Source organism: Pan paniscus, chromosome 13 (assembly GCF_029289425.2).
Source record: "Pan paniscus chromosome 13, NHGRI_mPanPan1-v2.0_pri, whole genome shotgun sequence".
Taxonomy (NCBI): Eukaryota; Metazoa; Chordata; class Mammalia; order Primates; family Hominidae; genus Pan; species Pan paniscus.
In genome coordinates, this window is record NC_073262.2 from 122,141,751 (window position 1) to 122,169,019 (window position 27,269).

General features: G+C 57.3%; 1 protein-coding gene across 1 annotated transcript; it reads left to right on the forward strand.

Moving 5' to 3' along the window:
* The first annotated feature begins 310 nt into the window (after nucleotides 1–310).
* On the forward strand, nucleotides 311–27,192 carry ASIC4 (acid sensing ion channel subunit family member 4). The gene is made up of 11 exons (XM_003818661.6): nucleotides 311–775; nucleotides 1,578–3,743; nucleotides 20,175–20,319; nucleotides 20,418–20,545; nucleotides 20,733–20,895; nucleotides 21,299–21,355; nucleotides 23,578–23,731; nucleotides 25,492–25,583; nucleotides 25,668–25,747; nucleotides 26,058–26,162; nucleotides 26,353–27,192. Exons 2-11 carry the CDS (start codon nucleotides 2,781–2,783, stop codon nucleotides 26,464–26,466), a joined length of 2,001 nt encoding a protein of 666 aa, XP_003818709.3. The 5' UTR covers nucleotides 311–775; nucleotides 1,578–2,780; the 3' UTR covers nucleotides 26,467–27,192.
* Nucleotides 27,193–27,269: the final 77 nt, after the last annotated feature.

Below are 27,269 nucleotides of genomic sequence, written 5' to 3' on the forward strand. Positions count from 1 at the left end.
ACATTCTGACCCCGCAACACCCAGCTCCCCCGCACTCCCAGTCCAGGGTCCCTAACAGCCCCGCCCCCTTTGCTCACACCCAGCTCAAGGCCTGGCCAGCCACATTTGTCCCTGATGCCTCACTGCAAGGGGCAGCTGGTCCCCCGGGAGTGGGTGGGGGAAGCAGGGAGGGGTGGGGGAGCTTGGGCACAGGGCTGGGGTGGGGGTGGGGAAGAAGCTGGGCCGGGCCCCAGGGACCAGCTGGGCAATGAGCCGGGGAAGCAGCCGGGAGGCTAAATGAGGGAGATTATCACCCAACTGCAGCCGGGCAGAGAGGGAGGCAGGCAGGGAAGCGGGGAGAGGGAGGAGAGAGGGGACGGGGCCAGAGGCAAAGGGGGTATAGAGAGACAGGGAGGGGTCCAGAGGGCCTGGTGAGAAGCGGAGGGAAAGGTCAAGAGATGAGCTGGAAGTATTGGGGCACTCCCTCAGAACATCACCAGATTCCTGGAGATCTGGGAGACTGGAGGCTGGGGGCTTGGGGACAATTGGAGACAGCTGGCTGTGGGGCAGTGGTGGGGGTGTGCATGCAGCTAATTGCTGCTCCACTTCCTGGCAGCCTGGAGCTCCCCTCACAGCACCCCCCACATGCCCCTTATACCCAGTTACCACCCGATTTCTTTCCTTATAGAGGTTGAAGGCGTCCTGCCTACCCTCAGGAGGAAAGAGGATGTGATTTGTCTCATGATGGAGGCCAGTATGTTGTCGGGGAAGTGTGACCCCAAGATCTCAATAGATGGTGGGTGAATTTAGAGATATGTATGCACTCCAGGGTAGCAACGAGTGCTGCGGAGAGTTTGGGGGGCAGTTTCCCGCTTTCTTGGCAAAGCCCCAGACTAAAGTAACCTTAAAAAGCAATTAAATCACCTTTTAAAAAAAACAGTAAAGAAAAATCAATATTAGGAGAAAGGGGAAGAGAGAGAAGGATGGGGAGGAACAGTGGGGGGAGTTCTGGAAAGGTCTGGAAGTCTACCAGGGAGGGGAGAGCATAGGAGGCGGCTGCCTGGGCATGGGACAGAGAGAGGGGGCTGTCTGTGGTCACTTGGCCACTTTCAGTGCTAACTCAGCAGCTTTGTCCAATGCCAATCCCACTTTCCCTTCTGGGACACTATGTCCCAGCCAGATGCATCACCCTGCCCCAGGGGTCTTATCTTCCCAGCTTGGGGAACCAGCTGACCCAGACTCATTGGAGGCTTGTGGGGAAGCCCAGCTGTGGGGTCCCTGGGGAAGCCACTTTGCCTAAAGGCTAGGGACAACCTAAGCAGGGCACCACGCATGGCCAGGGCTGGGTGTGTGGGCAGGCTCCATGCTGGGGTGACCCTGATGGGGCCTGACCTGGCCTTGCAGCCAGGGTGGGCAAAGTGGCTTCCAGCTGCTAAGGGAGCCATCCCTAGGCCCCTCCCCTGGGACCAGGCAGAGGCTGTGGGGCCAGGCCTGACGCAGGGGGCGGGGTGGCCGTTGGGCAGCGGGTGGACCTCGGGCTCTAATCCCCAGCAGCTGCCGTTTCCCTCAGATCGATTCCCTTCTCACTTTTTTTTCAGCTGCTGGTTCCGCGGCTTGGATCGATGGAGCCACCTCCCCCCGCCCGTCCACGCTTCCTCTCCCTGCTGCTCATTAGCGCCCCGATTAATCAGCCCCCCTTTCCTCCCGGGGACAAGGGCTTCCTCCCCCGTGAGGGCACATGCTGTCGCATGGGGCCCCAGAGCACAAGCACTGATTCTTGCCACCCCCACCCTGGGGGCATGGATGCATCCCCTCCTGGCCAGTCAACTGAGGCTCCCACCCCCACCTATGATGATGGCCCACATGCCTGTTCCCCTCCACAAGAACACAGCAGACCCCTTAGGGCTCTCCTGCCCCACTCTGCCAGGCACCCCTCAAACCCCTTTCTTTAGGAGAGCATTCGCTCCCATTGACGCCCAGCACATCTTCCTGCTCCCTTCCACGCCCCCACTGGGGCTCTTCCTCTCCCTCCATTGCATGCCCCGTCCCCCTACATATAGAGCACCCCTGAAGCACACCTCCCCTTTGCTCCCTGGCTTGCTTACCCAACAGCCCTCCCCCGAAGCCTGGTTGTGGCAAGGGATTTGGGGAACATTTGGGGAAGCAAAGTGGCCACAGATATGCAAGCTGGCCAGGGTGCTGTCTGTCCCAGACATATGAATGACTGAGATTGGGGTTGGGGGCAAAATGAGGGTGAGGGCAGCCAGCCTCCCAGAGGGGGCAGGGGCATGGTGGGTGTTGAAGTCTGGAGCAAAGCTCCAGGGAAGCTGAGAATCTTGGAGTCACCGTTGTCCCCTGGTCTGTCTAGCCTGCCCTCCTCTGCCCCCCTCCCTCCATCATTCAAACAAGTGGCTCTCTCAAGGAGTTTCTGGAAGATGCTGTGAGTCGGGTAGTGGGATCAGGTGGTGGCTGGGTGCTGGAGTCAGGAGTCTCAGAGGCCAGGAGGTGGGGGGATAGAGTTGGCTGACCCTTCATGGGGTGTGGGCCAGGAAAGTGGCAAAGAATGAGCTGAGGACCCTGGGCACGGCACCCTTCCCTGGGTGGCCAGGAAGTGGGGAGATCTGGGGACCCAGTGAGCGGCTAGGGTGCAGCAGGAGTTTGGGGGATAGCCCCAGTCTTGGGATCTCTGTCCTGGGCTGGGGACTGCCCCCTCCCCTGGCCTGGCTCCTGACGCCCGTGCTGCCGGTGAAACGCTGTTGACATGTCCTGAATTATTAAGCACGGGGTGGGCTCCGGAGCACATGCTGAGCGGAGCGGCTGGGGCTGCGCGGCGTGGCGGAGCAGCGCTCGCTCCCTCGCTCACTTGCTCGCTCGCAGGGACACACGCAGGGGCTGACAGCTGTGCTGGTGCTGATAAGGGAAGCCACAAGGAGACGATCGAGGAGAGAGACAAGCGGCAGCAGAGGCAGCAGCGGCAGAGGCAGCACCAGGGCTGCGGAGCTGCTGGGAGTGGGAGTGACTCCCCCACCTCGGGCCCCCACCCTGTCCCTGTCCTCTTCCCGCTTGCCCTGAGTTTAGAAGAGCAGCCGCTGCCACCACCGCCACTCGGGAGGGCACCAGGGCTGCTGGCTAGGGAGGGACAGGGCAGGGAGGCTCTGGCCAGTCCCAGCAGCCAGGGACAGATGCCGATCGAGATTGTGTGCAAAATCAAATTTGCCGAGGAGGATGCGAAACCCAAGGAGAAGGAGGCAGGGGATGAGCAGAGCCTCCTTGGGGCTGCTGCCTCTGGAGCAGCCCCCCGAGACCTGGCCACCTTTGCCAGCACCAGCACCCTGCATGGACTGGGCCGGGCCTGTGGCCCAGGCCCCCACGGACTGCGCAGAACCCTGTGGGCACTGGCCCTACTCACCTCGCTGGCTGCCTTCCTGTACCAGGCGGCTGGCCTGGCCCGGGGCTACCTGACCCGGCCTCACCTGGTGGCAATGGACCCCGCTGCCCCAGCCCCAGTGGCGGGCTTCCCGGCTGTCACCCTCTGCAATATCAACCGCTTCCGGCATTCGGCACTCAGCGATGCCGACATCTTCCACCTGGCCAATCTGACAGGGCTGCCCCCCAAAGACCGGGATGGGCACCGTGCGGCTGGCCTGCGCTACCCAGAGCCTGACATGGTAGACATCCTCAACCGCACTGGCCACCAGCTCGCCGACATGCTTAAGAGCTGCAACTTCAGTGGGCATCACTGCTCCGCCAGCAACTTCTCTGTGGTGAGTTCTGCCAGCTGGGCTGCCTGGCCTTGGATGGCTGGAGGCTGGGGAGTGGGGAGGAGTGGTGGCAGTGGTATACAGGGGCATCCTCAACAGGGCTTCCCTTCCTTCCACCACCAGAGGCTGGCCTCGTGTTTCCCCAAGCCTGGCGTCTCCCTCTGGCTTCCCAGCCATGGAGCAGTGGCCGCTCATAGGGGCTTACCCTGGGGCGCCTGCTGCTCCTCTTCTTGGTTTTGCTGCTGCTGCAGTGCCCAGGTCTGGGAGTTGGGGTGGGGGTTCCTAGGCATGGGCCCAGGTGTCCTGGAGCTGGCTGGCTTGCAGGGAACGCACGCACCATCCCAAGGCCAGACCAACTGACTCCCACTTTTCTCTTGCTCCCTTTTTCTTCTGAGGCTACTGGATTCTTCCCACCAAACGAAGGAGATAGGGAGGGGAGGTTTCGGGGGCTCCATCTAGGGAAGGACCCCGGGTGGCCTCCTGGGGAGCTGGCCTGGTGGGCAGGCTGGAGAGACCCGGTCTTCAGGACACTGGGTGCCAGTGTCTCTTCTGGATCTCTGTGTGTCTCTCACATGCCCGCCTCACAGACTCCCTCACACATCCCTCTTTCATTCTGCCCTCCAGCCCTCCTGGGGGCCAGTCCCCCTCTGTCTCCTGTTCTAGCGGCTCCCATGCCCAGCTCTGGCTCTTACACTGGGAATCACTGGTTCACTCTTATGTGCATAACTCACCCTCACTGCTGCCCCAGCACGGGTGCATGCGCACATGCACACGCACACACACACACGCACTGCTGGGGGACACAGTTTCCTGCACACTCCCTCTCTCACACACTCACTGTCCCTGTCACTACACTCACATGCACACCTGCACACCCACACCCAGAGAGCTACTCATCTCCATGTCTAGCTCCCAGCTCTCGCTTAGCTGCCAAGGACAGGGTCCCACTGTGGATGCCATCCCTTCTCATGACACCCCCACCCCCATCTATCCCAACCACTGCTCCCCATTTGGAGACTGCTGGCGCCATCTGTCACCTACATGTGAGCACAAACACAAGCACCCTCTCCGGGAGAGGGGTGTGAGCTTGGGCTGCTCTGCCATGCACGCCTCCCACAGTCAGGTATGTGAGGGGGTGGGCGTGTCTTGTACACTGCCTGTCTGTCAGGGCTCCATTCACCCATAGTCACAGGGTATCTAGTATTCATGGCGCTCGAGATGCTTGTCCCTAGTCCACAGTTTGCTCCCAGCATTGTGTGTGTGTGCGTGTATGTTTCATCCTCGTTGCCACTGCCCAGTGCATATGCAAATGTTTGGCATCAACATGGTGCCCACTCCGGCCCAGCCTCCAGCAGCCAGCCCCAGTGATAGGGACCCCCGCCAGGTTCTCACTCACCCGCTGCCTCAGGATCACCAGGAAACATGCTCCAGCCAACCAGGTTTCTGGCCCCCACCATGCCTGCAGTGTCTGGGGCCTCCTGCCATTGGGCAGGGGAGTTAGGTAGAAATAGAGGGACAGGAGCAGGAGCATTGTGCAGGGAGAAGAGTCGGGGGCATTGGCCTGTTGTCCGGCTGTACACCCCCTTTCCTGGGGAAAAGCACTGCTCCCCAAAGCAAGGGTTGGTAGAGTCCCCGAGGAGGAGGTGGGATATGGATGGTGAGTGTGGCCTTTGGGATCCATAGGGCTCTGCTGTCCTCAATCCTCACCACTCCGTATTGGGGGCTGGGCAGAGCTCAGTCTTAGCAGGTGCTGTTGGGACAGAAATCAATGGGATCTTTGTGTCCCCGAGCGGGAGTTGGGGGTGGGCAGGAAAGGGGAAGGGTGATGAGACCTCAGTGGGAGGAAAGGAGAGGAAGAGCTGGAGGGGGTGAGGAAGTAAGGGGAGGGAGGCAGAGGGTTCTGCTTGGTCTCCAGGCTAGGAGGCGGTGCCTGGAGGATACAGGAACGGGGATCCCCTGATCAAGGCTGGTGAGTCCCCGGAATCCTGGGGATGGCCCGGAGGAGTGTGGGTGGATTTCCCACAGGCCCTCTGGTACGCTGGGGCTGGAGAAAGGAGGATGGTAGAAGTCCGTGGGCTGAGGTTCTGGCCCTGGTGCAGGACAGTGAGGGGTAGAGGGCATAGCTAGCATTGGGGGACAGGAATTCCCCTTTGGGATTTCCATTTCTCCTGTCTCCAGCCCAGCCTCCTACTCTTCTGCACACACTGCATCCCCCGTCTGCTGAGTGTAACTCTGTCTTGGGTCTGGCATTCAAGGGCTGAGTCTGCTGCAGATTCACCAGGGTCTGGAATTACAGATTGGGCTGGGGGCCCATGATCCATGGTAGTGGGGAAGATGGGGTGTATTACAGGGGAAAGACTGGAGAATGGGCATGGAGATGAAGATATGGGGTCTCCAAAAAGGACATGAGGTCCATAATCAGCTCTGTGGTGAGGACCTGGAGTCAATGATGGGGATTTGGGGTCTATGGTGGGGAGATGGGTATGTGAGCTGGTTGGTGGGGAGCCTGCCGGGGTATGGGTGGTGAGATGGTCAGAGACAGGGACAGGCTTCACCAAGGGGCTGTGATGTGTTTTCTGTTGCTTTCCCTGTTTCCTCCTTCCCACTCCCCACTCTGCTGTGACCTTTCCTCTGGAATCCAAGTTAATAAATGTCACATTTTCCAGCCTATTTTTACTCCGGGTAATGTGCCCTCCCCCAGTCCCCTCTGCTGCTGCTCTTGCTTCTGTTACCACTGCAATCGCTCTCCCCCCACGCTCCCTAATATCCCTTCATGCATTCCCAATCAGTCAGTCAATCAATCAACATGGAGTTCTGGGTGCCTACTATGTGTTGGGCTCCCTGCTCAGAGCTGTGGAGGACAGCAAAGATGGGAAGCCCTGTCCCCAGTCCCTGTCCTCAAGCAGCCTATAGTCTCGTGGTAGAGTGGGGACAGGGACACTCAGAAGTTTAAGCAACCATGCAAGAGTTAATCAGCCATGCAAGTGGTGTCATAAGGTGCCAGGATCAATTGCCAGACGAGGTGCATGGGTAGTAAGAGGTCGAGTTCAGAGAGGGAGAGGCCATTCTGGGTGGAGGAGAGCTGGGAGGGCCTAGGGGATGAGGCAGGCTGGGCAGTTTGGAGAGAAGAGGGAAGAGGGGAGAGAGGAGAGGGCCCTGGGAGGTGGGCCCCGTATGTTTGCTCTGCATGGCGGCTAGCTCCAGCTAGTTTACCTCTGCTCCTCTCTTCTTCTCCCTCCCCTCTTCACTCAGTCTCATACCATCTCACTCCCGCCCATTCTACCACCTGTATGTCCCCCACCCCCAGCCTTGTAGACAGCTCTCCCTTCCTCCCTGATTCCTGCCGCCATCTGCTACCCACACCCCCTTCCTCCAAGCCCCAGTTCTACCTTCCCCACTGCGGCCTGCTCTCAGCCTGCCCTCTTACTAAAAGGCAGAAATCACTCTTTCTCCCTAGGCTTCATTTCTTGAGCTGTAAAATGCAAGGGTGGCTCTAAAATTCAGCATCTCCTCTCACCTGGGGACCACCAGGATTCGAACCTCGGCTCTACGCATTAAGCTGTGTGGCCGTGGGGAAGCCAAAAAGCTTCTGTGAGCATCAGTTTGTGTATTCTTTTTTTTGTTTGTTTTTTTGAGACAGAGTCTCGTTGTTGCCCAGGCTGGAGTGCAGTGGTGCGATCTTGGCTCACTACAGGCTCCGCCCCCCGGGGTTCACGCCATTCTCCTGCCTCAGCCTCCTGAGTAGCTGGGACTACAGGCGCCCGCCACCTCGCCCGGCTAATTTTTTGTAATTTTAGTACAGATGGGGTTTCACTGTGTTAGCCAGGATGGTCTCGATCTCCTGACCTCGTGATCCACCCGCCTCGGCCTCCCAAAGTGCTGGGTGTATTCTTTAAATAGGATATTAGAACCTAAAAATTGGGGGTTGTTGTGAGGATTAAAGAGATGCTCCTAAAGAGCTTAGCACACTACCTGGCACACACATCGTATACTCTGTGTAAGCGTCAGCTGTTATAAATGCCGTCACCCCAACTGCTGGCTATCTTTAACCTGACTGTTCTCAGCACCACCTACTGGTTTCCGACCCATGTGCTGGCATCTTCATTACTCTCCATTACCTAGTCATCCCCCCAGCTTTTGACCCTCTGGCCCACACCCTCCTCTGCCCTGTACTAGCATTTCCATTCTATCTAGCCCTCCAAAATATGCATGCACGTGTGCATAGGTGCAGGAGTGTGCACACACTGTCTAGATCAGTGCTGCCAATAGAACATTCTGTGGTGATGGACACGCTCTGCACCTGTGCTTGTCCAACATGGTAGTCACTAGCCACATGTGGCCGTTGAGCACTTGAAATGCGATTAGTGCGACAGAGAAAATGAATTTTACATTCAAATAGCCACACGTGGCTATAGGCTGCCGTGTTGGACAGCGCAGCTCTGGATGGCCCTAGGAATGAGATTGTCTGGGTAGGGCAGGGCTGGGATTACAACTGGGACCACAGGATATAAAGGGTAGCTGCGGGCTGTGATTGGAAGTCGGGCCATCTACTCTGTGGGCTGTGATCTCAGGTGGAGCTGAGGATAGGGCCTGTGTCTGGGGGCTGGGGGCTGGGGGCAGTGGGGTGTCTGGAAACACCACGTGAGCAAAGGTGCTTTCTTCCCAGGTGCAGGACATGACCTTGGTCTTTTCCACGCTACTGTCTGGAAAATTGAGGCTGGGGGAGGCGAAGAAACCCTGAGGAGGCATGGGTAGGAGCCAGCCCCACTCCTCAGGGTCCTCAAGGGTCCAGGCAGCCCCGGGGGGCCAGGAGCCCGGGGCCCTGTGGGCGCCTCACTATCTCCATCCCCTATGGGCTCTCCGGTCTCCCTCCCCCTCCCGACCCTCCTTCCCCACACGCTGGTGACTGCCGTGACTATTAATCACTCGCCCTGTTCTCTTCCTCTCTACTAATCAGGCACAATTAGACAAGGCCTCTTCCAGCTGGGCTGTACCCCCCCTGCCCTCCTCTCTCCTCTCCCTGCCCCACCCAGCTGCCAGCCAGGACAGCTCTGAGGCACAGAAAGCATGCAAGCCCTCTCTCTGTCTCTCTCTCTGGCTGTCCCAGGACCCAGTTTCGGGCTCCTTAGCACCCACTCCTTCTGTCCCAGCGACCTCCTTAGCTCCTTCTCTTCCCAGTGTGTGGTCAGGCCACTACTGACAGTCTCTGCCCTCCACCCCTTACACTTGGCCCTGGGAGGAGCTACTCCACACTCCATCCCAACTCCACATCTTTGCCACTGGGTTGGAGGTTCCAAGGGCTGCCCCTTGCCCCGTTGGCTGTGGAAGGGAGAGGGTGCCCACTGAGGTGGGTCCAAGCCTCTTATCTACCGCACAGGCGTCCCTCTGACTCCCCCTGCCTGTCCAGCCCTCTGTTCCCTGTGGTCCCAGCTTCTCCTGAGGCATGAGCCTTAAGCACATTTAGTTCAACATCTGGTTCAGGGCTGATCCTGCCCTCAGGAGCCAGGCAGGTCAGGTTGGGGTGGGGGGATACAGTAGGGAAGGGTGGGGTCTGAGGAGAACTGAAGACCACTTAGTCTTGAAGGACGCAGCTGCTCCTCAGCCCTAGCTAACTGTTGCCCTGTGTGAGGAGCCCAGCATGGCTGGGTCTTCCAGTCTGTCAAAAGCAGCTCCAAATCGTGATTATTTTAATAGAACAGTAACTGATTTAAAAAATACTGAGGGCTGCCAACCCCTCAGATTGCAGAACCAGGTGCACCCACCCTACCCACCTTCCACCCCACACCAGCTGCGGCTGAGACCCTCCTGGAGGGGTGCTGTCAGCCTGCCTGCTTGGGCAGTGGAGTGGGTGGAGGGGATGTAAGTGGTGTGGCCTGGCAGGGAAGGGCAGTGACTGTTACTGTCTCAGAGGGCTGGTCTTCAAGGGCAGTGGGAAGGCCGTGAGGGACATGCCCCACCCAGCCCCACTCAGCAGCCCCGTGGCCTCTTCATTAATCAGGAATCAGCCCCGAGCTGGGCTCATTATCAGCTCAGCTTCTCAGACACTGCCGGAAGATGCTGATTAGCGTTTGAAGAAATGGCCCCACGTCCTGTCCCCCTCTGATCCTCCCTCTGTCTCCCCTGCCCGCACTCCTTCCTGGACCCCCACCCCTGCCCTTCTGCTTCTTGGGAGGAATCTGCTCCCTCTTGTGGCTGGCGGCAGGGCTGCCTCTGCTAGGTCCAGGCAGGGGGCAGGAAGGATCAGGAATGGAGAGGCAGGGGCACCCAGGGAGCACTACAGGGAGCATTGGAATGCCAAGACCCAAGCTACTCAGTCCCCGAGTCGTCAGTGGGTCCCATGGGCAGGCAGGAGGGAGTGAAGGGGGTGGAGCCTGAGGTGGTCCAGGAGAGATGGACAGCCACCCTGCAGGAGGGAACAGAGGCCGGCCTCAGGCTGCCGAGTTATAAGCGTTCCCTGCCCTTCCAGGCTGGCCCTGCAGCCCACCTCCTTTGAGCAGCTGGGAAGAGGAGGTGGGAACGGCCAGCACTGGGGGCAGGAGGCCCGAGGGGAGAAGATCTGCCATGTTTGTTTGTTTGTTTTTTTGCAAATCATGGTGGAAACTTAGGGTCTTCAGAAGGATGAGTGAGGATGGGAAAGCAGGACAGAGGGGCAGAGATCCTGAGAGTGGAGATGGGAAGGTTCAGTGGTGTGTTTTCTAGGAAGAGGTGGGCAGGGGTCTGCACTTCTTCCCCTGGCTCCTAGGCTGGGGCTGGCAGCGCTGGAAATCCAACCCACCCCTCAAATGCTCACCATGCCCTTGGGACACCCGTGGGTGTTGGGTTGGAGGGGGAGCAGTTCCAGAGAGATAGGCACGGGCTGCAGCAGCCGAGGCGGCAGCAAGAGTTCAGAGAGGAGCCACGGGATGATTAAGGGGAAATGGAGGATTGATTTAGGAGGAAAGATTAAAGGAGCTAAATCCGTGGCGCTTGGTTCAGCGGTGACTAAGCGTGGACAGGATAATAGCTTACAAATGTGTGGAAGGTGTAAATACCAAACGGGGGGAGGGGAGGCGGCTCGGCGGGCCCGGAGGGTGGGGTGGGGGCTGGGCAGGCCCCCGGGAGGGCTGGGAACCCCTGGGCGACTGCCCGGTGGGGTCGGCCCCTCCCCAGTGGGGGCTCACGGGGGAAGGAAACGGGACGTTGGGGAGCCCCAGGTTCCCAGTAGGGGTTCCGTTTCTGGCCGCAGCCTCTCGGGCCTCGTGCTGATCATGTCTCACTCCCGCCTGGCTGGGGATCTGAGGTCGCGGGTTCAAATCCCACCCGAGCACCCAAGTCCCTCAGTGTCCCCGGCCCCGGGCCTTTCGGCCGCTTCAGGCCCGCCAGCCAGGCCCAGCCCCGCATCCATCTCCTCGGGACCCCCGCCCCCGTCGCCCCCTCCCCGGCCGCGGCGGGGGCGGGCGGCGGTGTTTCCCTCCGCGGTAGAAGCCTCTGGCGCTGCTGTGTGCGGAGGTCACTTTGCCGAGGAGCCGGGAGCCGGGGGAATGCAAATGAGGCAGACCCAGGGAGGAGAGCGGAGGAGCCCGGAGGAGATGGGAGGGAGGGCGCTCGGGAGCCGTGATGGATGCCTGGCCCGCGGGAGGGAGCGGAGGGCGGCGAGGCGCGCGAGCCGGTAGGTGTGGCCCTCTGGGTGCGGGTGGGCCAGGCCTGGGCGGCCAGGCTGTGTGTGCGGGAGAGGGCGGGGGGCCAGGGCTCCTGGCAGGCGCACACCCACCCACCCACCGTCCCCGCCGCCTCCTTCTGTCTTGTCTCCTGAACTCCCGCCTGGCTGTGGGTGTGTGCTCCACTGTATAAGCAAAACTCTTGACGAGGAACTTTGCGTCGAGGGGCGGGAATGTCAGGGAAGGACTTACTTACCAATTCACCAATTAAAAATGGACTTTCTAGGGTGTAAGGCCTAAGCGGTCGCTGCCCGGGGAATGGTTTTGACTGTTTACCTGGGTCCCGGAGGCCTTCATCCTCCCGTTCTCCTCTCCCGTGGAAGCGCGGCGCCCGCCGGGGACCACAGCCTTCTTCCACGGCCCCCAGCCCTCCCTGGCTCTTAGGGCTCCCCTGTCCCTTCCACCACAGCTCACACATTTACATTTGAACAAACACCTCAGCCATTGCCTCCTAGATCCACCGTAGGGAGGAAGTGGCCCTGAAAAGCTCATGGGTGGCGGTGGAGGTGCGGGGTCCCTGTATGCACGTGTAGAACTAAGCCTGCTGAGGGCGCTGTGTCTTCCTCTTTCTTGAGTGTGGCATTGTCTGATGCCCCTCCTGGCTGAGCCAGGTGGCTTGTTTAGAGAAGTTTTTCCTGACCCTGCAAGCCAAATTGAGCTCCTGTTCCACCGTGGTGGCCTTGGCTAGGTCACCCCATCACTACAAGGATTACAACTAGTAACAATTTATCCATTTGTGTGACTGGTGGATTTGTGAACATGCCTGGTGCAGTTCAAAGTGTTTATGTTGTAAGTGCCCCATAAGCACTTTTTTTTTTTTTTGAGACAGGGTCACGCTCTGTTGCCCAGGCTGGAGTGAAATGGTGCCATCACGGTGGCTCCCTGCAGCCTCAACCTCCCAGGCTCAAGAGATCCTCCCACCTCAGCCTCTTGAGTAGCTGGGACTACATGTGTGAGCCACCATGCCTGGCTAATTTATTATTATTTGTAGAGACGAGGTCTCGCTATGTTGCCTAGATTGGTCTCAAATTCTTGGGCTCAATCGATCCTCCTACCTTGGCCTCCTAAAGTGCCGGGATTACAAGTGTGAGCCACCGTGCCTAGCCCATAAGTACTTTGAATGAATGAATGTCTCTGCAGCCAGACAGCAAGCTCCTTGAGGGCAGAGGCTGTCTGTTTTGTTCTCTGTTGTATGTCCAGCACCAAGCACACAGTGCCTGACACTGTTGAGCACAGGTTCAATGAATAGTGTTGGACAAAGTAAGTGTTGTTTGAACATTCACCAGTTCTTGAGCGCCTACTATTTGTAGGTACTGTGTGCCAGGTGTATGTCACACAGTGGCTATGGGTGGACTCCGGGGCCAGACTGCCTGGTCCCCTGTCAGCTTCCTTATCCTCTCTGTACCTCCGTTACCCTGTCTGTAAAATGAAAACGATAGGACTACTGCCATATAGGAGTTTTGTGAGGGTTAAGGGGTTAATCTATATAAAGTGCTTAGAACTGTGCCTGACACAGAGGTAAGCACTAAGTAAATATTAGTGGTTGCTATGATTTACGTACATTCTGTCTTTCCTCATAACACCTTTGAAGGGTGCCTGTTGTTACTCCCATTTTACAGATGAAAAATGGAGGATCAGAGAGGTTAATTGATTGAATCTGAATCCCACAGACTTAACTAAGGGCAAGGCCCAGATGTAAACTAGGTTGGGCTTTCCATCTGGTAGAAGAGCCATATCTCAGAGCCTGGGGGTTTCGCTGTGACAGAGCTCCATCCTCTAAGCCGCTCCCAAATTGCACAGAGAGCCTGCAAGGTGCTTGATGCCCTGTGAGGTTGCGCCCAGTGGGGATCCAAGATCAAAATGGCTGCACCGTCCTGGCAGGAAGCTCCATTCCCCAAAGGGCCTCACCCCTCCCTTGAGCACCTGCCAGGAATCACTGAATTGATCTCTAATCCTCTCATGTAACTTTAGGAGGAGGAATTACCATTCCCCTTTTACAGATGAGCAAACCGAGGCTCAGAGAGGTTCAATCACACATCTGAGGTTGTTTGTCCAAAGTTGGTGGGAGAGGCTGGATTTGAACCGTGTTCTGTCAGCCTACAAAATATATGCCCCTTTCCCCATGTTATGAGCCTCCTGTGTATCCATTTCCAGCACCACATAGTGATCAATCTCTGCCCTAGCTTGGTTCATGCTGGTCTCTACAAAACCTTTATTACTGGTGCACGTATATGACTGCACTTTGCAAATGCCTTTCACATACTTCCTCTCTTTTGAGATGTACAACTAATCTGTGAAATAAGCAGGGATTTCTGTCTCTACTTGACACATGAAGAAACTGAGGCCCAGAGAAGTTGATAAATCACTTTACCAACCTAAGTCACACAGGCTATCAGTGATGGAGCTGGAGCTGAAACCAGGGCCTGCTGACTCCCAGGGAGGTGATGTTGGCCCGTGAACCTGGGGTCCACTTCTGAATCTGCCCCTGTTTTCTGCATGCCCTTGGATCTGAACCTTGCCGTCTCTAGGCTTGTTTCTGCCTTTGTACAATGAGTGATTGGACTGAGTGACCTCGAAGTTCTGAGCAGCGCAGACACCTCAGGCATTTTGGTTGGTGCCATCTTCCTTCCTCTGCACCTGGAAAGGATAGGGAAGGAAGAGGCTTTGAACCTGGATACTGGGCCACCCCTGAATAAAGCTAGGCCCTGGGAGCTGTTCCACCCCAGGGTGCTGGTCACAGTCCAGGGCAGAGGAAGATGCACCCCATTCCACTGGCCCACTCTGGACCTAGGGGCAGAAGAATTCATTCCAGGGGTACCTAAGAGAGAGGCATGGGGGTGGACCCCGTCAAGGGGAGAGCTGATAGAATTTGGGGGAAGGGATACCATGGAAGAATGTCAGGGGAAGTGCCGGGACCAGAGGCAGGGTGCCCAGAAGGCAGTGGAGATAAAGCCCAGGCCGAAGATTAGCTCTGGGATTAGCCTGGCCTCAGCATCTCCTGGCTGCTTCTTATCTCCTGGAGGCCCAGGGCCCTCTCCCCACCACAGCTCTGAGCCCTGGCCCCACTAATTGCCTGTTAACCCTGTGGGCTCTGCGAGGGAGGGAGGATGCAAGCAAGCCAGCCAGGGAGAGAGCTTTCTGGAGAAATGGAAGCTGTGAATAGATGGAGTTCCGAGGGCTGAGACAAGCCACCGCTCTCAGGAGGAGCAAGCTCTGGACAACTCTCTCCCAACCCCTCATCACTGTCTCAGGCAGACCCTGAGAGACAGGGGCCAGGGAGAAGGAGGTGGAGGGCACCTGGAGAGGGGTTCCTGGCATGTTGGGTCAGGGTGGGGAGCCTCAGGCCCAGGGAAAAGTCTAGGAGGAAGACAAGAGGCTGAGACTCGACAGCCAGACTAAGGGATGGATAGAGAAGAAAGCAAATAGGATAGAGAATGCAGTGGGCAAGGGACAAAAAGGTCAGGGGGCATCCAGGACAATGGGAGAGAAAGAGGCCAAGGGGATGGACAGGTCAACAGAGGGCAGGGGCAGAGAAACAGAGTCCAAGTGGATAACTGATCAGGGGCAGGGACAGACGGGTCAGGCGGATAGAGAAGTACTCGAGAGACAGACTGAGATCAGGAAACAGAGGCTAGCGAGGCAGACAGACCCAGGCCGGGGTTCAGGCCAACACTAAAGGGGGGGTGATCAGAGAAGGACAGGCCGGTGCTGGCCAGAAGGAAGGTGGGGGAGGGGACCTGAGTGTCAGTGTACAGCACAGACATAGTCCTGTCTAGGAGCTCTCAGCCAAGGCCGGGAGGGGCTTTGGGAGGACATATGCCCCAGCTAGGGCCAGGAGCGTGGGCCTGGAGCTAAGGCAGAGAGAGAGGGAGGGCCAGACCAAAGGAGGACATGGGGGTCTGAGATGGGGACAGGGCCCAGAGGCTGAGAGCTGGTGATCTGGAGATAGCCCCTCTGCCATCAGGACACTCCCTGGCCCACGACCTTCCCCTTTCCGTGACTGGACCCTGGACTCTCAACTCCTTTGCATACTGCCCCCCCTTCCTGGGCCAGTCCATGGGGAGGGAGCAGTGGACAACCTGTGGGACCTTGTGGCAGAGCTGCCGTGCCGTCTCCATGGAAGAAGCTGTGGGCTGTGCTGCCACCAGAGTTCTGCCACTTAGGAGCTGATGGCTCCACCCGCCCCTGCCTGCCTGGCCCAGGGACTGTCTCCTGGGCAACGCTGTGCTCTGACCAGCAGTCAGGACTGACCCGGGCTGTGCAGGTGGCCTCCTCCTGCCAGTCTGGCCAGTCCGTTCCCTGCAAAGTATCCCTGAGACCCAGACAACTTCCACCCATCTCCCTTTGTCACCCCGACTCTGCACAGCCACCTTGAGGGTTTGTGTGCCAAGGAACCACCACCCTCGCCAGCTGGGCATTCGCTCTGCCCTGTGTAGGGTGGGCTCGGTTCCATGTAGCGTGTGTCTGTGTGTGTGTCTGTTGGAGGTACCAGGTAGGGACGCTGCCCCAGCCCCTCCGAGAGTCAGGAGCCTCCAAGAGCCATTCATTCACTGAACACCCACCAGGTGTTCTATAAGCACCTACTGTGCTTTGACCTGGGGTTCAGTTCTGTTTGAATCTCGGCTGTCATTTATTTGCTGTGTGCCCTTAGCCAAGTCACTTTCCTTCTCTGAGCTTCAGGTACCTAATCATTAAATGGGGGCAAAAATACTTAGCTCATATGGGTTTCTTGGAGACTCAAAGGAGAAAATAGATCAAAAGCACCTATCACAGGACTTGGTACAAAGTCGGGATGTTTGATAGTGTTTGCTTTCCTTCCTCCCACCTCATACCTCCTGCAAATCTCGCTGGGCTCTGGGGATGCCAAGAGGGAAACAGGACTCCTGGTCACATGGAGTTCATGGTCCCATGGGTGAGGCTGAGCTTCAGAGAGACCATAACGGTGCCTGGCAGTCAGGGCTCCGCCGAGGTGGTGCTGAATGCTGAGGGACATGAGTGAGGAGCTCATAACGTGGGTACCCCACGTCGCCCATGCCTTCTTTAGCCTTTCAACTGGAGCGTATATGCAAAACTGGCTGTGTCAGCAAGAGCTGATTCTAGCATCTTCTTGGTTTGAAATAGGAAGAGGTTGAGTACTTTCAGATTTCTACAAATACTAATATATGCCTCCCATCAGCATTTCCCACACCACCAGGACCCAGGAATTTTGTTTTTCTGTTTTTTTGAGACAGAGTCTTGCTCTGTCGCCCAGGCTGGAGTGCAGTGGCGTGATCTCAGCTCACTGCAACCTCTGCCTCCTGGGTTCAAGCGATTCTCCTATCTCAGCCCCCTGAGTAGCTGGGACTACAGGCGCCCGCCACCACACCCAGCTTATTTTTGTATTTTTAGTAGAGACGGGAGTTTCACCATATTGGCCAGGCTGGTCTCAAACTCCTGACCTTGTGATCTGCCCGCCTCAGCCTCCCAAGTGTTAGTGTTGGGATTACATGCATGAGTCCCGGGGTCTGGACTTTTTTTTTTTTTTTTGAGATGGAGTCTCACTCTGTTGCCCAGGCTGGAGTGCAGTGGTGTGATCTCAGCTCACTGCAACCTCCACCTCCTGAGTTCAAGCGATTCTCCTACCTCAGCCTCCCGAGTAGCTGGGATTACAGGTGCCCACCATGACACCCAGCTAATTTTTGTATTTTTAGTAGAGATGTGGTTTCACCATGTTGGTCAGGCTGGTCTTGAACTCCTGACCTCAAGTGTTCTGCCCTCCTTGGTCTCCCAAAGTGCTGGGATTACAGGTGTGAGCCACTGCACCTGGATGGGACAGAGGAATCTTGCGCCAGGCCCATTTCAGAGTTCCTACACCTCCAGTCACTTGCGATAAGAGCACAGGTCTAGAGTCGGGCTGTCTTGCTGGGTTCTCCTCCTTTACCTAGTGCCTTTCTACTCACAGTGTGGCCCATGGACTCTCAGCCTTGTCCAACTCCCTCCCCACATCTGTTCTACCAGACTCTGCACTTTAAAAAGATCCCCCTGATTTGTGTGCACAATAGTGTTTAAGCCCTGGGCTTGAAAATCTTGGGAAACCAGTTGAATTCTCTGAGCCTCCATTTCTTTCTCTGTAGAATGGGGAGATAATAGTACCCACCTCACAGGGTAGTTGTGAGGATTCATCCAGATAGAACATGTGAAGCGTTTAGCACAGTGCATGGGGCATACTGAGTGCTCCTGAGCTGTACATGACACCCACTCCTGCCCCACAGATGGATACATAGCAGGGAGGAGGGCAGGGGTGATACCTGTGGGGTCAAGGACTTGAATCTGGGAGCTGGTAAAGGTGTGTGGGGGATGTTGAGGGAAGGAGAGGACTTGAGGGACAGGAAAGGAATTGAAGAGAAGCTGATATGGAGAAGAAAGGGTGAGGAAGGTACAGAGGAACGATGCAGAAGGGAAGGAGGAATGGGAGAAGAGAAAGGGACGGGACTGGGGCCCATTCCTGTCTCATCTACCTGGATGAGGCGGGGGCAGGAGCTGGGTCCCGAGGTAGGGTAGGCTTGGGGTGGGGGGTGCCAGCAATGGTTTGTGGGAGCAGCTGGAGCCTCACCCCTGGATGAGGTGCACCTCTCCTTCTTCCCAGCTGTGTGACTTTGGACGTCACTTCACTTCTCTGAGCTGTGATGTCCTCATCTGGAGTAGTTGGGATAACTACACCTAGCTGGTACTGAGGGGATGTGTGCAACGGTAGACGGCACTATGTTCTGTAAACTCAGGGTGCTTTGTTTGTGGTGCACACGTTTTTGTTTCGGTAACTGGAGGCAGGGTGGTTGGGTGGTAGAAGAACTGTGGGAGAGGGGAGGATCAGGGCTGCGACTCCCAGAGCACTGCAGCAGGGTGGTCTAGTTCTCAGGCATGGGGACTTCACCCTGCCCCCTAGGAGGTCTCAGGAGGACTCTCAGTTGGTTCGCTGCCCTCCACCCAGCCTCTCTCCCTTCTGCACTCCCCCTGTGAAGCCAGGCATTCAGGATCTCTTTTTCCTTCCACACCGCTTCCTGCCATTTCTTCCAGCTTTTACCAGTGGGAAATGTTCCCAAGGAGAGGGAAGGGGGAGCGGGAGAGAGTGATTGAGTGCGCCGACCCCTTGCCCCCAGGGAAGGTGCTGCCTGTGATGGGTTTGACCCAGGGGCTCGGCTCTGTTAGGGAAGCCTGGCGGGGGGAACTAGAACCCGCCTCTCCCTCAGCCTGTTCTCCACCCCTGCCGCTGCGCAGCTCCTGGTGGCAGCTAAATCCCCAGCGGGAGCCTGGGCTTCCATCTCCGGGGCGCCAGCGCCATCTGCTGTCCATGCAGGAGAACTCTCCGCAGAGGAAAAGGGAGCCGGGCTTCTGTGCTGCAGAGACTGCTTATTCAAGTGTCCCTTGTGCCCTGCACTGGGCCAGAGGCTGGGGACACCAGACAGGCTCCTGCCCCTGTGCGGCATACATGTTCATTGAGGGAGATGGACAATGGACAGGAGACAAGTAGATGAACAAGATCATCTCAGGTCTTGATAGGTACCTCGAGCAAACCAACAGACATGTGGATGCATGGACGGTGACACTGAATGTGGCTGTGTGATGTAGGAGTGTGACATGCTGAGGCTTCAGTGATGGGCAGCTAGCCATACCATGAGTGTGTGTGCGGGGGCATTCCAGGAGAGGGGACAACAACAACAAAAGCCCGAGGAGAAAAGGAGTCCAGGTGTCTGAACTTGTCACAGACATATGGGGGAGGTGGTGGGAGAGGCAGGCAAGGGCCACATCACATGGGCAGTTTTGGGTTAGGGAAGGAGCATGACTTCATTATGTGGGAAATGGGAAGCTATTGTTGGGTAAGTCAGTTAGTGGTTTCATTGGATCTGAGCACTGTGGACTGGGCACCATGGCTTCCGGTAGGGAGGGGCAAGGGTGGACCAAGGTGGGAGAGCAGTTAGGAGGAGATGGCAAAATGAGGGTTGCTGGAGAAGGAAGGAAAGTGGATGGATTCTAAATGTATTTCAGAAGTGGGCTGGAGGCTGGATGTGGTGGCTCATGCTTGTAATCCCAGCACTTTGGGAAGCCAAAGCAGGATTGCTTGGGCCCAGGAGTTCAAGACCAGCCTGGGCAACATAGAAAGACCCTGTCTCTACAAAAATAAAATAAAAAGTAAAAAAAAAAATTAGCTGGGCTTGGTGGCATGCTTGTAATCCCAGCTGCTTGTCAGGCTGAAGCAGGAGGATGGCTTGAGTCTGGAAGGTTGAGGCTGCTGTGAGCCGAGATCGTGCCACTGCACACCAGCCTGGGCAACAGAGCAAGACCATATCTCAAAAAAAAAAAAAAAAAAAAAAAAAAAAAAGAAGAGAAAGAAGTGTCCCAGGACTAGCTGTTGGCTTGGATGCAGGAGTGATGGAAGGGGAGATTTCAGAAATTCCGACTTGAGAAACTGGGTGGATATAGTGGGGTGGTTTACTAGGGTGGAGGAAAACGTGGGGGGCAGGCAGAGTTTGGGAAGGTGTTGATGTGCTGTTGGGTTGGAGAAGCTTTCTAATCATCTAAGGGAGGCCATCAGTAGAAAAGTTGGCGCTCATTGGAGAGGCTGGGCTGTACATTGCTTGCTAGGATACGGGACTGGAGTGTCCAAGCAGATCTGGTGGCCCTCAGCAGGGAGCAGGGAACTTTGGAGTTGCCTTGGCCACTCCTTTCATCTCCCCTCCTGCTCTCTCACCCCACCTCCCAGGTCTATACTCGCTATGGGAAGTGTTACACCTTCAACGCGGACCCGCGGAGCTCGCTGCCCAGCCGGGCAGGGGGCATGGGCAGTGGCCTGGAGATCATGCTGGACATCCAGCAGGAGGAGTACCTGCCCATCTGGAGGGAGACAAGTACGCAGGCCGGAAAGGGACAAGGGCCACCTTGGGGACTGGGGCCTGGGCCCTCTGCCTGGGATGGGTTTCCAAAGGTCCCCATCTCTGCTGTGCAGATGAGACGTCGTTTGAGGCAGGTATTCGGGTGCAGATCCACAGCCAGGAGGAGCCGCCCTACATCCACCAGCTGGGGTTCGGGGTGTCCCCAGGCTTCCAGACCTTTGTGTCCTGCCAGGAACAGCGGGTGAGCACCTCCTGCCAGGCCCTGGATTGGGCACAGGGCTCACCTTTGGGCTCAGAGGGGATGTGGAGCAAACCTGCCCTCTAGAAGCTCAGAACCTGCCAGCTGTGTTGACTTTGCTGGGGCTGTGGGCACTGGAGGACCGGGGTGGGATTCCTGAGCATGACCTCATCATGCCCCACCTCTGCAGCTGACCTACCTGCCCCAGCCCTGGGGCAACTGCCGCGCAGAGAGTGAGCTCAGGGAGCCTGAGCTTCAGGGCTACTCGGCCTACAGTGTGTCTGCCTGCCGGCTGCGCTGTGAAAAGGAGGCCGTGCTTCAGCGCTGCCACTGCCGGATGGTGCACATGCCAGGTGGGCACCCCACCCCCAGCCAGCCCTCCATGCCACCCTGCTAGGCTCCAGAGCCTCCCGGGGCAAGGCACTGCTCATGTGCACAGGCAGGTGCATGTATACAACGTGTGTGTGTCTGTACCCGTGTGAGTGTGAGTGTTTGGGATTTTTAAACATGGTTTCACATATGCATGTGGGAATGCCGGCATGCAGATGCCTGTGTGCATGTTAATATGTATTTGTGTACGTGCATGCTCATTTATATCCGTGGTTGCGTATCTGTGGGGGTTGTGTGTGTGGTGTTCAAGCACATTTATGCAAATGTGTGCATATGTGTGTGCATGCATGTACGTGCTTACATTTGGGCGTGTGGGGGACAGGGGAAGTGATCGTAGATTCCAGGAATAATCTTCTCTCCTTTCAGGCAATGAGACCATCTGCCCACCAAATATCTACATCGAGTGTGCCGACCACACACTGGGTCCGTGCTGCCTACCCTTTCCTACCTCTCCATCAGCCTCTTCATGTCTGTCCACTCTTCTCCTCACTGTCTTGGATCCTCCCCTCCCAATCTCTTCCTGGAGGGTTCTTCCTGGGGGTTGAGCCTTAGCCCATACTTCAGTGGGGTCGGGGAGAGGTCTGCGGACCTCTGCAGGTACAGACACTTGGGTAAGTGGAGGCAGCAGGGTGGGGGGTTGCAGAGAAGCCAGGACTGGGAGTGAAGGTCTGGGCTTCTCATCTTGGTTCAGCCAATGAGCTCACCCACTTTGAGAAAGTGAAATGACTTCTCTCTTGGTCTCAGGAAAAATGCATTGCTGGCTATCGGTGTGGGTAAGGCAAACCCCATCTGTCCACAGATCTTGCCTGATCTGCAGTTCATCCATCTATCCATCCATTCATCGATTCGCGCATTCTCCAGACCTTTACAGCCTGTGCTGGGTACTGGAGGTGAGAGTGGGGGCGACAGCCCTGCCCTTGGAGAGCTTACACCCCGGCAGGGCTGTGGACAGCCATTCCCACACAGCCCGTCAACTCCCGGAGAGGGGAGCCTCGGGTGTGCTGCAAGGCCCCAAGGAGGGGTGTGCAGCCCTAGCCTGGGAAGGTAGGGAGGATTCCTAGAGGAAGGGACACATTAGCTGAGGCTTGATGGGTGTATAAGAGTCAGGTGCAAAGGGGGACATACACTGAAGACCTGTGGCCAGAAAGAGCATGCTGTGTCCGGGGCACTGAAAGATCTGTGTGGCTGCAGGTCAGAGAACAGGGGAGGGAGTAGAGTGGAGGAGGGAGGCCAGGCACGGTGGCTTACAAGTGTAGACCCAGCATTTTGGGAGGCCAGGGTCTGTGGATCACTTGAGCCCAGTAGTTCAAGACCAGCCTGGGCAACATGGTGAGACCCTGTCTCTGCAAAAAATAAAAAAGTGAACTGGGTGTGGTGGTGCACATCTATAGTCCCACCTATTCGGGAGGCTGAGGCAAGAGGATAGGCTTGAGCCTGGGAGGTTGAGGCTGCGGTGAGCTGGGATCACACCATTGCACTCTAGTCTGAGCTACAGAGTTACCCTGTCTCAAAAAAAAAAAAAAAAAAAAAGAGGAGGGAGGCTCTAGGAAGCCAACAAAGGCTCTAGGAAGCCAACAAAGGCCTCTGGCAAGGCAGGAATGCCAAGTGAGTCCAATGAGATAGGAGGGGAGGAGACTCAAAGCCAGGGACTGGCCGAGCTGGCTGCAGTAATCCAGACACCTGGGGCCTTGGGGCTGGGTTTGAGACACTGGGCAGCCACACACACATCCAGCCCTTCTCTGTCCCCCACACCACGTGCATCTGTCACAGGGGTGACTGGAGGTGTTTAGTGAAGGAACAGATATGTGATCAGGAGTAAGGCGCCTGCAAGGCACAGCGGGAGACCACAGAGCTAGCAACATGGGGAGCCTTCATTCCCACCAGGCCTGCAGGAGGAGAGAGAGACCTGTGGCTGTCCGAGAGGGCTGACTGACAGCAGCATGGCTGGAGGAGCACAGCCTCTGCCACCTACGGCCTGGCAGTGAGGAAGCCAGGCGGGAGAAATACCCTGGCATCTCTTCCCTCTCACCTTCTGTTTCTGCTGGGGCCTCCTGTTGGCCAAACTCAACCCAAAGCCAGAGGACAAGGGAGTTTAGTTGATGCATTTGGGGGAGATCAGCCTCATAGGGTGCAGAGCAAGGTTGAAGAGTGGAGAGTGGATCTGAAGGGGCAGGCAGAGAAAGCCCAGCACATTGATCCTGGGAAGCTTGTCCGTCTATTTGTTCTTCTGTTCGCCCATCCGTCGATCTGGCCATCTGCCATCCATCCATCCATCCATCCATCCATGCATGCATCCCAGCATCCTCTCCACACCTCCTTGTGTGTCTGAGGCCTCACATAGTTGATTAGCTCTGGTGGATGGGCTCTGTTCTCCCTCTGGGCCACGAGGACCCCCTCCCCAGTCCCAGGGGGTTGGGAGGGTGCTGGGGGATTCTGCTTATATCTGCTCTCTGGAGCAGTCTGAAGCTGGTTCAGGCGGGGACCTGCAGCCAGTCCCCTCTAGGAAGCACTGGGGCTGGCCAGTAAAGGCCCTCAGTGTGGGTGTGCCTGCCTCAGGACGGCCCCTGGGCCTCCTCTCTGCAGCTGGTGGGCCACTGGACCACCCTTCTCCAACTCCCACTGTAGCTGCTACCTCTGTGTTGCAGACTCCCTGGGTGGGGGCCCTGAGGGCCCGTGCTTCTGCCCCACCCCCTGCAACCTGACGCGCTACGGGAAAGAGATCTCCATGGTCAGGATCCCCAACAGGGGCTCAGCCCGGTACCTGGCGAGGAAGTACAATCGCAACGAGACCTACATACGGTATGTGTGTGTGTGTGTGTGTGTGTGTGGGTGGGTGGCTGTGTGACTCTGTGTGTACGTGTGTGTGAGTGTATGTATGTGTTTGTGTGTATGTGGGTGTGTATGTGTGTGGGGTGTATGTGGGTGTGTACGTGTGTGTGCATGCATGTTTGTGTGTATCTGTGTGGGGGGCGTGTGTGTGTGTTTCTTGTGGGTGTGTGAGTGTATGAGTGTGTGATGTGTGTGTGCATGCACACTTATGAGTGTATGTATCTGTGAATGGGTATGTGTGTGAGAGAATGTGTCTATGTCTGTGTGGGTCTGTGTGCGTGTGTGTGTGTGTGTGGTGGAGGCTGCCCTCAACAGGCGCTGGGCATGGTGGAGGCAGGGAGTGGGCCGCATCTCTATGATGAGTCTTCTACCAGGAATGCCTTTCATAGCTCTATTCTTCTCCTTCTTCTTCTTCTTCTTTTTTTTTTTTTTTTGAGACAGAGTCTTGCTCTGTCGCCCAGGCTGGAGTGCAGTGGCACAATCTTGGCTCACTGCAACCTCTACCTCCCAGGTTCAAGCGATTCTTCTCCCTCAGCCTCCCAAGTAGCTGGGATATAGGCACCCACAGCCATACCCAGCTAATTTTTGTCTTTTTAGTAGAGATGGGGTTTCACCATGTTGGCCAGGCTGGTCTTAAACTCCTGACCTCAAGTGATCTGCCGTTCTTGGTCTCCCAAAGTGCTGGGATTACAGGTGTGAGCCACCTTGCCTGGCCACAGCCCTTCTCTTCTAAGCAGCCCCACTCATTGCTCAAGTCACGTTCAGTGTCTCCACCTCCAGGGAAGCGCTTCCAGGTCCAAACACCTTTCGTCTGAGTTCCCAGCACCCGTACAGATCTCTGTCATTACACATGTGCCACATTTCAGAGTGCTTTGCTTATGCATCTTTCTTCCCTGCACGGAGGGAGAGGGACAGGATGAGACAGGAGAGGAACACAGTACCCTGCAGGGGGAGGCAGGAGGGACCGCCCTGAGCCTTGGGTCTAGTCCCCTCCAGCCAGTCTACACTTGTGGAGCGTGGTCTGGGTGCCAGGCTCAGTGCTGGGTTCCGTGGGGACAGATGATTATGACACAAAACCCATGCCACAATTTGTCAGTGAGCCCACGTTTGATCATGTAGGACTGATTCTCAGGCCCCAGTCGGGGAGGGAAGCTGGGGAGGCGTGAGCCGGCCTCTGAGGGCCCTGGGTTTGGGTCTGAGAGAGGAGGCAATGGGGAGGCGTCCAGTGACAGGACGTGGGGCGGTGGGGTGGTGTGGCACGGGGTGGTGGGGTGGTGTGGTGCGGAGCCTGAGCCATAGGCAGCTGTGTGGAGGAAGCAGAAAAGACGGCGGCTGGGGAGGAAGGTGCCGGGGACAGGCCACCGGCTGCCCAGGACACCGAGAAGGGGCATTGTGGAGTGGACTGACGGGCAACAGGGGTCACTGAAGGGTCCGCAGAGGCGTAAGGAGGAGGCAAAGGCAACACCACTGGCTGCTTTAGAGGAGGGAGGAGCGTTTCCTTCAGGTGCAGGAGTTGTGTTTTGCTCTCCCAGGCCCTTTGCTACCCCTCAAAAGATGAAGCTAACACACATCCGGGACTGCCTCCCCTCACAGCCTTGGGGAGTCCGGGGGGTAGTCACTGACTTCCCCATGTAGTGATCTCTGATCAGGATCTGCTGGATCCAGGATGCCCCTGCCACCCTTCTCAGGAAGAAAGGCCCACACGAATACCCTGCTTCCTGTCTCCACAGGGAGAACTTCCTGGTCCTAGACGTCTTCTTTGAGGCCCTGACCTCTGAAGCCATGGAGCAGCGAGCAGCCTATGGCCTGTCAGCCCTGCTGGGTGAGACTGGTGTCCCTGCCCCCAGCTTGTGTGGGGGTGGATCAGCCCGGCCGCTCCCTCTGACACTGCTCTCCTGCTTCCCAGGAGACCTCGGGGGACAGATGGGCCTGTTCATTGGGGCCAGCATCCTCACGTTGCTGGAGATCCTCGACTACATCTATGAGGCAAGGGCCCTGGAGAAGGCAGGGTGGGAGTGGGGGCCGTGGGCAAAGCAGAAGTGGGCAGTATGGGGTGCCTGGTGGAGCTGGCCTGGGTGGAAAGTCAGGTTCAGGGTTCTCTGCCAGGGTCCCCTGACTGGCTGGCAGGCCTGAGGGCTCAGAGTCAGGAGAAAGGGATGGGTGAGGAGGAGGAGGGTGTCCTACTGGGAGTTTGCTGTGGCAGTAAGTCCTATGGGCAGCTGGGCATGGTAAGGCTCACGCTTCTCCTCAACCAAATTTCCTGAGCCCACTGCTGTCCCCCACCCTGAACCCCAAGGTGTCCTGGGATCGACTGAAGCGGGTATGGAGGCGTCCCAAGACCCCCCTGCGGACCTCCACTGGGGGCATCTCCACTTTGGGGCTTCAGGAGCTGAAGGAACAGGTGAGGACAAGCTCTACACAGCATGCAGCCACACCTCCCCAGGACTGAATACATCCATTGTTTCTGAACCAGCCTGTGGAGGGGGCCCTGGAGCCTCTGCCCGAGGTGACAAGGAAAGGCTGGCGGTGTGAGCCCTGGGGGCACCACTTGAGCTCTCCCTGTCCCACTTTCTCTTTTCTTTCTCCTGCAGAGTCCCTGCCCGAGCCGGGGCCGAGCGGAGGGTGGGGGGGTCAGCAGTCTGCTCCCCAACCACCACCACCCTCACGGTCCCCCAGGAGGTCTCTTTGAAGATTTCGCTTGCTAGGACGGTGCTGTGACTGAAAGGACCCAGGAGTCTGGGACCCCTCCTGGGATCCCCAGCACATTCTCCTGCTCCTGGGAGAGGCCTGGGGGCGGTGCTCACTGGGAGGGCCAGGACTCAGTTCCTGCTCTCATCCTCCCCTGCCCTGATGTCAGCTGCTTTGCACAAAGGTCCTTCTTGTCCACACCCCTTATCCCCAGGCTGGTGCCCCGGGAGGGCTGGAGACCAGGCCATGGGCCCTCATGGAGAGGAAGGGAAGGAAGGAGAGGGAGGGGAAGGATAGAGCCCATCCCAGCCGGGGAGGGGGAGCCCTCTGTACATTTGTAAATATTTAGGGAAAGCCGGGTGGGGTGGGGGGATACAGATGTAGAAGGTGGGTAGGGCTACAGGGGTGGGTGATTTAGGGACAGCCAGGGTCCCAGGCCCAATGTCAGCAGGATAGGGAGAGCCCCAGGACTCAGGAGTGCTGGGCTGGTCCTACTTCCTGCCCCTCTCCAGGCCCAGCTCCCCTCTTGGCAGGGGGAGAGGATGGCCCAGCAGGCCTGGCCCAGCTCCCAGTTCCCCCTGCACCAGCCCCACCCCTAGAGTCCCTTCTATAGGGAGGGGGCAGGAGACCTTCCAGACTTCGGCTGAGCTTGGAGGGTGGGAAGGGAGCCTTCTCAGTCCTCTCTCCCTCCAGTCTGATTTTATAAAGTGCTGATGAGATTGGGAATAAAGAGGCATAAAGAATTCTCTGTGTGTATGTGTGACCAAGCACGCACTGGGGGCCGGGGTGAGGCTGGGCACATGCATGACTTGGTCCCGGG